This window comes from Ochotona princeps, chromosome 29 (assembly GCF_030435755.1).
Source record: "Ochotona princeps isolate mOchPri1 chromosome 29, mOchPri1.hap1, whole genome shotgun sequence".
In the NCBI taxonomy this organism is placed as follows: domain Eukaryota; kingdom Metazoa; phylum Chordata; class Mammalia; order Lagomorpha; family Ochotonidae; genus Ochotona; species Ochotona princeps.
The window spans coordinates 8,579,923-8,595,444 of record NC_080860.1 but is presented as its reverse complement, the minus strand read 5'-3'; the positions used below and the strand labels follow the sequence as shown (position 1 = coordinate 8,595,444).

Below are 15,522 nucleotides of genomic sequence, written 5' to 3'. Positions count from 1 at the left end.
CAGCGCGAGAGGGGCTTCTGTTGCAGCCTAGTGCTGCCATCCCATGCAAATCACCCATACCGTAGACACAAGCCACGGTGGCATCCTGAACACTGCTGCCCTCCCCAGGCAAGCTGCTTCCTCAAGGCCCAGACAGACAAGACTGCACAGACAGCCTGAGCTGCACCTGCAGTGCCTGGCGGTGGTGGCAGGAGCCAGGAGGTCTGGATCTGAACACCATGCATGGGCAGGGCTATAAGACTTGGGCCCAGACAGTAAGGGGAACAGGGTATCAACACTCATGCTTGAAAAACTGCCATCCTATCAATGAAAATGTGGTCCCTGAAATGGAACTCCCAAGATGGAGGGAACTCCTATTTTTTGTGTTTTAGACATGAAGGCTTGAAAGGGGACAGACAGGTTAGTGTGCATCCAACAGAAGCGCCACAAGAACAGCATATGGTAGTGAAGGCCCTGCAGGAGCTAATGCTGACGTCTCCCTAGAACTAAGGAAACTGGGGCTGTGACAACTGCCTGCAATGCCAGCATCCCATACAGGTACCAGTTCCGGCCCCGGCTGCTCCACTTCCGATCCAGCTCCCTGCTGATGTGCCTGGGAAGGAAGCCTAAGACAGTCTACATGCTTGGGCCACGCAGGAGAACTGGAGGAAGTTCTTGGCTTTAGTGTGGCCCAGCCTGGTCACACAGTCACTCAGGAAGTGAACCAGCAGATGTAAGATTTCAAACTCCCTCTCTGTAACTCTACCTTTCAAATAAAAAGACTCTTGCAAATAATTAGGCTCAGTGAGTATTAACATCTCAAATACACACAAAATAGCAAAAAATGGGAAAATATGGAGAGGACTTAGGAGCAGCATGAAGGGAGAAGATAGTAGCTACGAAGGAATGCTGTTAGACTGAGGAAATGAGAGACACTATCCTGAGCTGCAGGCTGCGATAGAAGCCCGAAGTCCTCTTCTCCAGGCTCGTGGCTGTGGGTGTGACGGTCGTCCATGTCACAGACCAGGCAGGTGTGGGCCATCTACTCAGCAGAACATGCTGTGGCCAAAAGAGCAAGTAAGGCCGCCTGTGCCAATAGGTATCGCTGCACATGTCACACCCAGTGGGGGGGGACACTGTCCCCCAGGAAGAGAGGGGCACAAAGGATTCACTCTCCCTCACCCCTGATTTTTGCTTTCAAAGTGCACAGGACCTGCTTAACATGGAAACTTGCAAAGAAGCGATACAAAGGTTCAATCCAGGCGAGAAGAGGGTTACCTGGAAGGGGAACAGCACAGGAAGCAGGAGGGCCACACAGCGCCTTTTACTTCTAACCAAGGACTCTGGTGTGTGTGCACACACGCCGGGGAGCACCAGAGCCCTCTGCAGTGCTGGGAGCCTCAAGTTATATCTGCACCCCATCAGGACACTTGACTTTACACACTGAAGATAAGCATCCATTGCCTGGGTCACTAAACGACATGCTGGAACTCAGGCCAGCTCCGCTAAGTCCCGGCTGGTCCTGGAAGCGCCTTAGCGTGCGGCCCTGAGAGGAGGGCTCAGGGCTGCTCTGGGTGCCCGGCGCTCTCCAGGAAGTGGGCCGGGACTGGAGGGCAGAGGGCATGTGGCGGGAACAAAGCTCTCACCCTGCTGGCATGTGCAGGCTGTCCACAAAACAGACGCACACAGGCTGCATGGGAGCTTAGTGTCCAGGCTCGGGTGAGAACCGATTTTTGCCCAAGCACTTCTTGGGGCATATTTGGTTAATACGGGTTATTTTGCCAGGGTGATTTCCATAAAGCACTCCTCTGTTGAATATTTATACTCCACAATTTACAGTTTGGCTGTTGAAGAGACAAAGGAAAACACAAATTTGGTCCAGAAGTTCAAAGTTTGCCATCTGTTTTCCAATTGTATTTAGATACTTGCATGGATGGCTCCAAACAAAATAAACAAATACATCGGAAGTGCGACGCTAGGGTGTTTATGTCACAGTGGAAATCAGAGATGGGCTCAACCAGCCTTGAGCTTCCTTCCGCGGTGAAAAAGGAAGAGTGTTTCACTGGTGGCTCCTGACTTCTGCTGGACAGAAACGGCCTACACTACACTGCGCTCAACCCACACGTACACACACCTCACGGAACCCACATTAACAAACAGGTACCAGCTGCGAACGCCTGACAATGCAAACAACTTGAAATGTGGTGCAACTTGGCAAAGGCTGCCCATAGGGCACTCAAATACCCGGCACTGGGAATCAGGTAGCACGGCACACGGGCACCAAAGGATGCCAAGACAGCCGAGTCCAGGGACACAGAAAGCCAAGGGAGGACACTGCGACTCCAGCTAGCGAGTATTCCATCAACTCTGCCCACTGAATAGAAAAATAATTGGTCCGAAAGCTGTAATTGTATTATGTTTAATATTCATGGTTGGGCTTGGAGGATGGTTCCAACACCCCCTCTCTCCAGCCCCTCTCTAATGAAAATCACACCATAGGAGTCGGCTGTAGCCCGCCAATTAAAACAAAAGACACCAGAACCTTCCAAAGACTCCAGCCGAGGAGCATCCATCTGATGGGCAGGAAAACGTGCTGGAGCCGAGGGGGAGGCCCGCTCTGGCTGGTCCAGTGCTAGGCGCTTGGAATAACTGCTGACAACACTTGCAGATGGAGCGAATGTGGCATTTGTGCCCCACTCGCTCTAACAGCAGGCAGCAGTCCACAGGCACACAGCAACTTCCTACTTGTCAGGGCAAGAAGCAAGCTCAGAGACTCTCTAATTGGGGTTCACAACTCGGGGCTTTTTATTGGCCTGGATGCCTGTACCCCACAGGAGAGCCAGGCACACTGGAGCTGACGGCAAAGCTGCAGCCTGTTTAGCCGCCAGCCTCGCAGCTCCACCAGGAACAGCCTGACCTTTGTGCGTCTCCTCAGAAAATAAAAGGAACAAGCAATCAGACATTAAAACATTGCCCTTCTTTAAAAAATGGCTAAATTAACCAAGAAAACTAGTATTTTAAAAACATCACTACCTGATTCTACTTGGCTTCAGTGGAGCTGGGATATTAAAAAAGAATTGAAATGTACTCTTATGTACCAAAATCAATGATTTTCTCTACATACCACTGATGATGGTCTCAATGAATGATCTGTTTAAACAATGACTAGAGGCTGGTGTTGCGGCACAGTGCGTTAAGCTGCCACCTGCCTGATGCCAGCATCCCATACAAGTACAGGTTCAAGTCCTGGCTGCTCCACCTACAATCCGGCTCCCTGTGAATGCACCTGGGAAAGCAGTGGAAAATGATTCAAGTTCTTGGGCCCCTGCTACCCAAGTAAAAGACCTAGAGGGAGTTCCTGGCTCTTGGCTTTGGCCTGACACAGCCCTGGCTGTTGCAGGCATTTGAGGAGTGAACCAGTGAATAACTCATTTCCTGTCTCTTTCCTTCTGATATACACCATCAAAAAATAAAGTGACAAGGAAAGATTGTCAGATAGACTGCCCAGCTTAATTCAACTCAGCTACACTTGGCGCTCTCTGTATTTGCAGAACACAACATCGATTGTACCAGTCACCGGCCCTTGTGAGACCTGTTTCCTCAGCAGGGCCAGCACTGCATGGTCTCATGGAGACCCTAAATGTGGTGACGCACACACCCCGCCCCAGTGCCACGGTGGATGATGATGATCATGCACGAAATGCCAGCGAAGTCACATGACCCCAACCCAGAAATCCCGAGACCCTGAACAGCTTGGCCAGGTATTTCATCACCCCCAGATTGCACAGAGCAGTTTCACACTTTCACGGAGCTACTTAGTCAGAGGGGGGTGAGACATGGTCATCCAAAAGCTGTATAAATTCAAGACAGTGTGGTACCAGCAAACAAATACAGTGGATGGAACAGAACTCGAGTCAGTGTAAGCCCTCAGGTTTATGGTCATGGAATTCTCAACTAGGGTATCAAGACGATTTAAGGGAGGGAAAGGCGCTTTCTGACAGAACATCCAGGGGAAGACAATGACGGTGGAACCCTACATAAAAACAAACCACTGATGTGCCACCTAGAGCAGAAGAAGAGCCCAAATGATAAGACTCATGACCATGGTTAAGAAAATGGCTTCTTAGGTGTGATATTAGTAGCACAGCAAGTAAGTCAAACTTCATCAAAATTTCAAACTTTTGTGCTTCAAAGAATATGATTAAGAATGTGGTAAGGCCAGCATTGTGGTGCAGTGGGTTAAGCCACTGCAATGCCAGCATCCCTTATGGGTGCCAGTTCAAATTCTAGCCGCTCTACTTCTCACCCACCTCCCTGCTATCAGCCAGGACAAAGCAGCAAAGAATGGCCCAAGTGCTTGAGCACCCACCACCCACTTGGGAGATCTGGAAGCTCTTGGCTGTTGGCTTCAGCCTGGCCCAGCCTCGGCCACTGCAGCCTTCTGGGGAGTGACTCAACAGATGAAAGGTCCTTTGCCCGCTCGCTCGCTCGCTCTCCTCTCTTTCACATAAGTAAGTAAATCTTAAAGTGGAAAGGCACCCACAGAATGATAAAATATTTGCAAACTCATGTGTGACAAGGACTTGCATGCAGAAAAAAAAACTAGATAAAAAACTACATATATATAATGCAGAAAAACTTCTATAAAAACTGTACTAATAACAGTAAAGACAACCCAATTAAAAATGGACTAACAATTTGGATAAACACCTTCCAAAGATGACAGACAACTGGGAAATAAACACCTGACATGATGTCCAACACCATCAGCCATCAGGGAGACGCAAAGCAAAATCACAGTGAAATTGCACTTCATATCAGGATGGCAGTCACAGCTAAGCGGTGGTGGGGATGTGGAGAAATTGAGATCCTCACACATTATGCTGGTGGGACTGTCAAATGCAGCCACTTTCGATGACTCTGGCAATTCTTCAACCAGTGAACATAAAATCACCAAATAAGCCAGCAATTCTACTCAAGTATTCTTAGCCAAGAGATTTAAAAACATCTATGTACACAACTACATACAAATGAACGGTAACAACATTATTCATGATAGTTAAATGATGGGAACAACTCTGTATGGAAAATGTCCATTTACTGCAGAACGGGTGAACAATCAGTGGTCTTAACAGGCAACAGAATGAAATACTGGTATATGTTACAACACAGGATTACCCCGACAATGTTTAAAGGTCATCTGCCATAGTGGGTTACTGGTTACTCAGTGCCGGAGGTCTGCAGGAAGCAGAGGGCCGCTCACAAGCTGAGGTTTCTCTGCACTGGAAAATGGTCTAAACTCTGGCGATGGCCACACAATGTTGTCAACTTACTAACACTAAATTGTTTAGCTTAAATTGGTGACTATATAATATGTGAATTCTGTCTCAATGCAACTATTGAAAACAAACATTTCAGAGCACGGGGGGAGGGGGCAGCTGTGGGACCTGCTTGCATACCAGCTCCTGTGCGGAGCGTCCCAACACAGCACCGACACTGCGGACAGCAGGCAGGCCACAGAGCAGGCCGAGAGCCACAGACTGAGGGGCCTCACCTAACACAGCCCAACACCACGGACTGGTTTTTATTCAAACCATTTAAAATAAATCGCTCTGACCCTGGCCAGAGTGGAGTAAGCCCACAACTGCCTCTCCCCTGCTGATGGCCACCAAAACTTAAAAGACGCCCCGTACCTGATGACCCCAAGCTGACAGACCAGGAAGGAGCCCCCAACCCAGGGAGCTACCCTATGGGGGAGGTCCTCATGTTCTGTTCCTCTTGCAACCTTGCCCTACTGCAAGAACTGTGTGACAGGGCAGAAAGTCTAACAGCAAGATCCCATCTTCCTGACCAAAGGGCCAGGAAAGAAAGCAGGAAACTAAAGATGGAGATCCCACTGACTGGGTAAGAACCCACACAAATCCCAGGCTTCTCCGGGAGTTGTGCAGCACGCATCCGGAGTGGCACGGCAAGGGTCCCGTCTCCCACTCCCCTCCCCCAGAAGAAAGCGCTACAGAAAGGCTCCGCAACCACCACCGAGGCAAGGCGGAGCTGCCACCTGAACCCATCCGATGGTGATCTCTACTGAAAAATAAACCAACCCTCACATTTTGGAAGGCCACCCAAACAGGATCCGAAATATGCACACTGTAATATTTATGATGTCCAGAATATAATACAAAGTTACTTGACATAACAAAACAGGAAAATGTGATCCAACTCCAAAGTAGCCCAGATTTGGGGAATCGAGGACTTGAAAGTACTTTGCTTCCCTATTCCACAAAGTAAAGGTAGAGGGAGTTAGAAACAGTAGCATTCTCAGCAGGGAAATCAAGCTACAAGATAAAAAAAGGAACTGAATTGAAATTTTGAATCCAAAAACATAAAATCTGAAAGGAAAACCTCATTGGCTAGGTTCAAGTAGTGAGAATGGAGATAGAGGGGAAGCCAGGAGGCCCCAGCGCCATCACAAAGAATTAGGCATTCTGAGGGACAAAAATGAAGTGCTGGGCAAGACAGCGGTCAGACCGGCAGGGCCTGCTGATTGAGGACCCGACAGTTCTAACAGGCAAGGTCCCCGAAGGATGGTAGGGAGGAGAGAAAAAACAGCCCACCTTTTCAAGCCTGGTGCATGAAGTAAATTTACTGATTCAAACAGTTCAATGAATCCCGAGCAGTTTTAACTAAAACAAAACAAAAAACAGTGATCCCCTGGAGACACTTTCTTAGTAATTCATTCAAGCTTCTCATAAATGCTCTAATTCCCGAGTTATTAATCCGTGTTTGCCTTCCATGAACAGATGCTTGTGCTTAATTGAAAACTATCAAGTATAAGGACCAGTGCTTTCTATAACATTTTCAAGTGCTAGCAATTTTGTGATGGCATTATGAAGAGCATGTCCAAGGTTTAAAACAATCGTCTCTTAGAATCAGCACAGAACACAGTGCGGCAGCCGTCCTCCGACCAGCACTCACCTTCCTCTGGGACTAGGGAGACAGACTAAGGAGTGCCGTGAACCCCGCCACCCTCTGCCGTCCCTCCTGCCCAGCAAGGGAAGAGCACAACTGAACAAAGCCCCGTTCCCAGCCAGCCTTCCTCTTACTCCTCATCAGATGCTGTATCCTCCCCCACCCCCCGGGAAGGGTGACAGGCTAGGTAGTTTTTTCATTTTTAATTTAACTTGGTCTACCCCCTCCTGATAAAACTCACAAAATTCCACCCATGTTTTTGTAAACCGTTTAAACTGATTTCCTTGCTTTTATGAAAAGTTATTGTATTTCTGTCTCAGCTTGGGAAAGTTTTATGTATCTTCAGAGTCTATTTTATTCTCATGTTATTTATAAGTTCTGAGAGAACGAAGTGGAAATAACATTTTTAAACCAGAGGGAGGTTCCAAGGATTTTTAAAAAATTGCATCAGTCACCAAGTGACAGCCAAGGACACAGCTGTTTTCCCAGGATTTGACCCCTCACTCCCACTTTTGAAATCTGAGCTGTGCAAGCCAGGGGCACGTCTCCAATGAGACTGCACTCACAGCTAGTAAGACTTCCCTCCACCACATCTCAATGTCCAGATTCTTCACACCTTCCTTTTTCCAGATGTATGACTTTCATTAGAAAACTAACAACAGACCTTTAACCCTTGATTTTCAAAAGCATACTGCTAATTCACAGGCATGTTTTTCTACGTGAGGGCTGGCCTGTGTCCCTGCCTGCAGCAGTCCCCCAGCTGGCATGTGGCACGAGGGTAAATGCCACCCCCCTGCTAAGACACTGGTCTGTTCTTTTCAGTCAGACAGAGGGCTTTGTGCAAAGCATGGCCAGCTTACAGGCCACACAGACTGCCATGGTCACAGGGGTATTCCACGTTGCCTCAAGAGGCCTTGCCCACGGGGCTTTGGCTCGTCTGGCAATGGCTGCATGAGTAGGCAGCTGTGCTGCAGAGCAGAAAGTCAGCCTTCCTGGGGGTACAAGGGAACCGAAAAATAGAATTCAGAGTGTGTTCTGACACAATTTTCTTTTTCAAACCCATGCACAGTTCTTTTCATAAATACATTTCCCATGACCTCTTGAAGATTCCTTATATACATGGGTTTCAAAAACATTTTACACCAAAATAAACATTGTTTAATTCCAGTCTCTGGGACCTTCCTGAGAATCCTAGATCCAGCGCTCCTGGCGGCACAGTCAACAGCTGTCAGTGACCGTGACTTTCTAACAGGGCTGGCTGCTGCCGCGAGCAGAAGCTGAGCTCTCCTCTCCAGAGCACAGCGCTGGCTCCCAGGAGCTGGCCTGTGGTGGAGCACCAAACCCTCTTGCTGCAGACATGCCCTGGGGCTCAACCTGCAATCCCAGCGCTTCCATGGGGATGTCCCCAGGAAAGCAAGGCACTGCAAGCTCTACAAGGTGCAGAGAATTTGTCAGACAAGCTGGGAGCTTGGATAGAGCACAGTCTGTAAACTGGAAACTGGGCAAAAACTAAGTCACTTGCTCAAACACATGGGGCCATGGAGCAGGCCTGTGGACACACACGCAGCTGAAGCTCAGTCACTGTAGGGCTTTTTCTCTCCCAGCAAAGCACAGTTCCATTATCTTTTTGCTCTAGGTGGGGAAAATGGTGGGCAGGAGTTAAGGGGCTAAGGTCAGGAGGGGTTAAGGTCAGGAGTTAAAAATATTATTTGATAAAAATAATTATTTTTGCAAGCCGCTGCACTTGCGGGATGGTGGTCTGGGATTTGGCACACAGGAGTTCCTGCCTCACAACGCAGCCACCACCTGCAGCCCGAGGCCGGGCCCAGGGGAACGGGCGACGGCAGCCCCTGGCCTTCAGCCACGCTACCTCTCTTCAGGGCACTGGATCAGACACAGCAAATAACAGCCAGAAAAAAAGAGAGACAGAAAGGAAAAGGCAAGGAGGAGAGGGGGCGGTGAGGAGGAACAACCTACAATTTGGACTCTGCAGGTCTTTTCAAACACTTTAATCCTTTCATGCTGATGGTTCCTGGAGCGTCCGTGGCTGGCACCAGATCCTGTTCAGGGAAAATCCAATTCCCTGAGCCAGGGCGTTCAAGAGAAGCCTGCTAATCAGCTAAATAGAAACTGGAACCTGCTCGCATGCAGTCTCTCTTCCCCCACACCAGAGGGACGCCATGGTGTTCTGAAATACACTCCTGACATCATTTGGCATGCAGGCCTATTTTGTGGAACATGATTCATCCCTTAGGTTATTGTTTTTAATATTAGAAAGTGAGCTTTTAAACGCCAAGCAAATTTTGCAGCAAGGGGATGAGAGAAATTCCAAGTGGTCTCTTAGGACCTTCCACCAACTGTGTCCACCAACTGGCTCACAAGAAGTCTTGGGGGGTGGGCTTCGCAAATGAAGCAGGCACTCAGCTATAGCCAACTATTACCTAATGTGAGACTCTTCTCCAAGTTGGAGTGGTGAGGGAGTCAGGGCTGAACTCAGGTGGGAGGACCTGGACAGCGAGAGCCAGGGGCGTGAGCAGGCACAGCAGCAGCCAGGTGCCCAGCCTTCAGCACAGGTGTGGAGGTGACAGAACCCTGCCTTTCAACTCACACCTACCTCCTGTCCATGTTGCCGCTGACCATGAGGTTGGGAGGGCTATCCCTGAGGTTGACGCATGTGAAGTCCCCGAGGGCATTGCCCAGCTTTGAGAGGCAGCGTTCTGCTTCCAGGCTGTACACCAGGATCTGAGAGAGAGTACGAAACCAAACATGTGGGTGCACAATTCCACACTCTGCTCATTTCACCATCGCCCAGGGGCCTGATCCCATCAGAGACAACCCCTCCTGCAAATAGTTCCTGTTTGGCATCCAGAATGACAAAAGGAAGTGGAGGGAAAAACAGAAAACTCACAGTTCCTCTGGCCAAGGTGCAAAGAAACCCACAGGAGCTAAAGGACCAAGTGCTGGATGGGGAAATGAGGTATCCTAATTCCTTAACGTAGAAAAAGGGATGGAAACTAAAGGCCACTGCCTGCTTGACTTGGACTTCATGGGAAAGCTAATGAAAGCAGGCAGCTTGCAGGTCAGCTGCTGTGAACCCTCTTCCTGTACTTGTACCACAGCATGAACAAGGATCAGGAAGACGGAACATGCTGGTTCACCCTGCAGGGGATTCCTTCTTCCTGCAGTCACTCTCCACTTACTAATTTCAGGAAGCTCTGCTCAACCAGCAAGAACGCTTGAGTTCTAGACACTCCCATGCCTTTTCTGTGACAGATGAGTACAAGGATGGTTCATGACTCATCTTCTGAAAGACCCGGGCCTTAAGTCTCAGCCACTCACTTCAACTTAATTCAATCAGCATTAAATGCCTGCTATGAATCATTGTTATAGGTGCAGACATGGTCCTTGTCCCAAAATTCCTTCCAAAGTCTCCCCATTTGCTTGTACACCTCAAGTTCTGAGCAGTTATGCTGTTCATCCCATGGTTAAAATGCTGATCGTAATCACCACACTCAGAAGTGTGAATGTCCCTTCAACACACCTGGAGCTGCGCCGACTCATTACCACTCACCAGCACTTAGTTGTCTCTCAGTATTCAAAGGTAATATATACGGGATGGAAGATGCCAGATCCTTCCTCATAGGATCCAAGGTCATCAGAACAACAGCTGGGAGCTCTGAGCGGACCTCAGAAACAGAACAGTAAACTTCCTTCAGGACCCAGGAGAGGAGCTTTCTCTGGTCCTTACTTAGTTCCAACTTTGGACCCCCACCCTCTCTTACAATGACCATCAGGGTTACTCCAGAGCCCAACCCCTGCCCCCCCCCCAAATTAGATTAGACAGAGACCAATAAGGAAAGCTTAGAACCAGACAGCAAACGGTCAGCAGGGACTCACACACACCTTACTAGGTAGGACACAAAGATTAGTTACTCCTAAGGTATTGCAGATTTCTCTGCACACTCCTCCTAAAACTGTTCTGTGCCTCCACCGTTGACATATGCCTTGTTAGTTATAAGCCAGTTTGGACTATCCTAAAATCCACCAAGTTCAGTAAAAAAATTATGCTTCAACACTATAAACCGCTCAATACAAAAATGAAAATAGACATGAGACAGCTGAAATAGTACCCTATAGCCATTTTAAGGTGTATAGCAGCCAGTTGCGTATAAACTAAAATTGAAATGTCAACGAAGTAGTCACAGGATGTGGTTAAGAACTTGCATTTTCTAACATATCAGCCACTCAATGCCATGTCAATTAACTCCATAATGTTGTAAACTGTTGTTGATGTTTTGTTATGGCTTTTAATTGGACGGGGTGATATTCTGCCAGTTCTGCTTTCAGACCAGGGATGGTCTCCCCAAGAAACTGTTGAATTTATCTGGACAATAAGATGCTGAACTCTATGCATGGTACATGCTTGCAATGAAAGAATCATGACTGGATTTGAACTGTAATACTGCAACAAGGTGGAGGAATCCACCATGGAGGGACGGCATGGGGGAATCCCAGAGCCTATGAAACTGTCATAAAATGAAATGGAATTTAAAAAAAAAAGAAAGGTAATACATTTAGTAATCTCCACCTTGAAAACTATCAACCTCATTGTTCACTATATTTCAACCAAGTGAATCTTTGGAAACTCCTAATATTCAACACATTATTGGGATTAACTTTTGCTGATAGCATCTGAAAGAGCAAATTCAGAACTTATAATACCTTAAAAACTATGAAACCAGAAACTCAAAGAAAACTTTAATAATTCTAAAATATCCAACGTAAGATTATTCTAAGTATAATTTACTTAGCATAAGTATAAGAATAATGAAATCTTCCATTTTTAGCATATAATGTAAAAATTACAGAAAACTGGGTCCTGGAAGTAAAAATTTAACAGCAACCTCACAATCTATAGTAAAAGTAATATTCCACACTTGCTTATCAGTGTTCAGCATTTTGTTTTTAAAATACATCAGCTTTATTAGCAGGACAGCAGGCCTTAAATCAACAACATGTCCGTGGTGAACACCAAACTCCATCCAGATCCTGAATCAGGGCACGTATCTGCACTTTTTCTAGAAGCGCTCTCTTGACCAGTGGCTGCCTTGCTTCTCAGTGATTTAGGAGACGGAATCCCTTGCTGCAAAGACTTTCTGCAGATTCATCACAAAGACATTTAAGTTCATAGTCTTGAGTCTTCTGAAATGGTTAATAATTCAGGGAGTCGGAGCCATCTGAAGAGCACCTTCAGCACTTGGTTTAGTTAAAGACCACAGAGACTGGAAAACACATTCGCATCTCCAAGGCGGCTCTTTCCATGGTTCAAGTCCCTTAACGACCTTCCTTTACTGCTCCTCCCCCCCCCCCCCCACTCTCTCTCTTTTAATAAGGTTGAGCAAATGGGACTTCATTTTGTCTGATTGCCACAGACTAGCAAGATTAATTATTCATGCTCACACTCTCGCTCTTGTTAAGACCATGCATTAGACTAATTTTTCTCTTTATTGCCCTAGTTGTGTGAATCTCAACCTGCAGCCACTTGACTCACTCAGTGTATGGGTATGCTGCAAGGAGAAAAGTATCCAGAGCTAAAACCTTGGAGGACATGGCCTGCTTAAAGCTGACCACCACATCAGGGAGTGTTGCTGGGGATTTTTTTTCCCCTTAGAAACCAGGTATTTTTACAGAAAAGCTTAATCACTGATTACAAAGTCCATTTCTTAGGCATTTGGTGTTTATCAGAGTTAGCTAAGCCATGTGCAGATGGTCTGAGTTCTGCAGAGGTAACTAAAGAGGGTGTGCTGTGTGCTCACTGACGCCAACCCTTTTCTTCCTTTGGCTTCCAGGAGACCTGGACAGTACCAGGTGGAAGAAAGAACATTAGCAGAAACATTTTTTTCCTCTTGGAGTTCTTAAATGATTCTATAGACCCTAGTATTAGAATCTAAACTTTCCTTTTTGTCAGCATTATGATTGCTTTGAAATGTATTTTTTAATTTTATTTTTGCTGATCTCAAACATAATGTACCTTGTGAACGATTCTGACATCACAGAATTACACAACAAGCACGGTGAGTCTTCTGGTACACTCATCCCTCTCACAACCACTTTTGATAGGCTGCTGTCTGGAATGAATATCTGGTGTGCTCCTGTTTGACCTGTGTGTATATACATATGTTTTTATGATCAGGATTGTTGTACAAACAGTTTTCCCACTTGTCAATACAGACACATCTTGCTCTTTTTAATGGCTGCCCGGGATTTCTCTGCAGACACACCACTCCATATTGACAGATATTTGGGTTCTTTCTCATGTTTCAGATGGAATAGATAATGTTGTAATTCATTCAGCAGCCCATCAACAAATACGTATTCATCACCTTCCCAGCACTGAGCGCTGGGCGCTGGAATGAACAGGCACTGCGGAATGATGCCGAAGCCACAGCCTGCTGCCAGCCCAGAGTTCGCCTCCCGACCAGCTGGTGCCCGGCCACCAGCTGTCCTGCCTCTCTAAGGAGACCCATCAGCCCATCTTAGAGCCCTGTCCTAGCAGCTGGTGTCTTAAGCAGCAGAGGGGCAGCAGAATCAAGTCAGGAGGGAGGCAGCGACCACAGGCCCAACATCTGGGAAGCATCAGCCACTGCCTTAGGGCAGGCATGACCTGGACCATGATGATGTCCAGCCTGGCCTTCCAGGCAAGCTGATGGCAAGAGCACACAGAGCCTACTGTCCTTATGGCAGGGTGAGCACAGGGTGGGCCACTGCTTCTTTACCCAGGAACAAAGGGATTCTTGCTAAATCCAGGACTGACATGACCCTCTGGAGTAAACGGGAACCACTTCCTGACAGAACTCACTAGGAAGACACTAACAAAGCTTTGTAGCTCCACACTCTCACAAAGGTCCTGACCAACCAGGGCGGAACTCCCTTTGTCTGCTTTAAGTCACTGAAAATAAGTCATCTTCCTACTCAAGTCCTGCCCAGGGTATTATGCCAACAACCACTACCATCTGAGTTGTTGTCCCCCCCCCCAAACCTTAGCTTTGGCTTTCCCAGGTTGTCACGAGTGGTGACAAGGCTTTCTCACAAGACTCTAGCAATTTTAGAAGATTTTGTGTATTAAAAATTGTCTGCCAACTTTCTAAAAAGTGAACTGACAAAGGAAAAGTTTAGGAGATGTTGTACTGGACTGCAGCTGAGTAGAAGATCCAAGTCAGGAGACGAAGCCTGAATTCTTGGAGAAGACAAACTTCAAAGAGCTCATGGAAGAATTAAATTAAAAGACAGTTTTGGGGTGACTATGAGGCTGAGTGGCTAAGATGCTCAAACCTCACTCTGGAGTACCTGGGTTGATTGCCAGATCCGGCTCCTGAGTTCAGCTTCTTCCTGATGTACACCTTGGGAGGTAACAAGTGATGGCTCAGATGACTGGATCCCTGTCACCCACATGGGAGATCTAAATTGTATTCTAGGTGCCAAGCTCTGACAGCCCAGCCCCAGCCACTGTGGCCATTTGGAGAGTGAACCTCTGGATGGGCATTCTATCTGCCTCATAAAATAAATACCAAAGACAGGTTCACATTGGTATAAAAAACTCTTAAAATCCAAACACGATTTTCTTATAATGTGAACTGTCCATGAATTCTTATGAAAACACCATGGGTATGCTCCCAGTTTCTATCAGAAGCAGAGTTGTGTGGCTTGCAGGTACAAACTTGAGGAATTTAAATCCCAGAGCAGAAAGCAAACTACCCCAGTGTTCTCCTTTCCAGTCACTTGAGTGATTCCATGTCCCTTCTCCAGCACAGCCATGCACTTTTTGGGGTGCACAGGGTCACTGTGAACTGCGTGCGTCTTCCACCAGCTCTCTCCCAGACCCGTGGTTCCCAGCCACAGGAGAGCAGCAGGGTGGCCAAGGAGGATAAGGCTCTAGGGCAGCATGGCTGGGCAGCATTGCACTGCATGTACAACACATTCTGAGTCACCTGAGACAGAAATCCTGTTGTTTGGTGTGTCGCACGTACTCCAGGCCCAGCCTGTGCCTTCCCTGCATCTGGCCAGCACTGCAGTGACTCAATGGGGCCCAATAGCAGGCAAACCAGAGCTTACCTGGACAAGGGCACCCAAACACTCCAACACTCATGTCATTGCTTCACATGCTCCTCCACTCCTACATGTCTGATCGTGCTCCTGGCTTGTCCAAAGGAACTGCTTCAGCCTATTCAAGAATGTACTTTCTGGAGTCCTCATACTGAGATTTCAGAACAACCAAACTGTTCCTCTTTCTGTGGTCCTACCACTGACGCTGTGGTTAATGAATGCCTGCAAAAATCTTCTACTTACAAACACTGAAAATGATGAATACTCAGTTCTCAAACTGGCCTTCACTTGTTCTGCTCAACACTTAAGAAATCAGGGAAAGGTCAAGGACCCATGAATGAAGAGATCACTTAAACCTGAAATGGAAGGGAATGTTCCAGGCAGGGATGTCTGGGGACATCTGCCAGTGTCAGAAGCCCCAACAGCTGAGGAGACAGGACATTAGGAAACTGACTGGCTCCAAGTGGGACA

At 47.4% G+C, this 15,522-nt stretch overlaps 1 protein-coding gene across 1 annotated transcript in view; it reads right to left on the bottom strand.

The window, feature by feature from the left end:
* The window catches only part of FBXW8 (F-box and WD repeat domain containing 8), a 114,361-nt gene that overhangs the window by 5,344 nt on the left and 93,495 nt on the right, over nt 1–15,522 (bottom strand). The window contains exon 8 of the mRNA XM_004597796.3: nt 9,563–9,690. Within this exon, the coding sequence (XP_004597853.2) occupies nt 9,563–9,690 (128 nt within the window). The remainder of the gene's footprint in view (nt 1–9,562; nt 9,691–15,522) is intronic.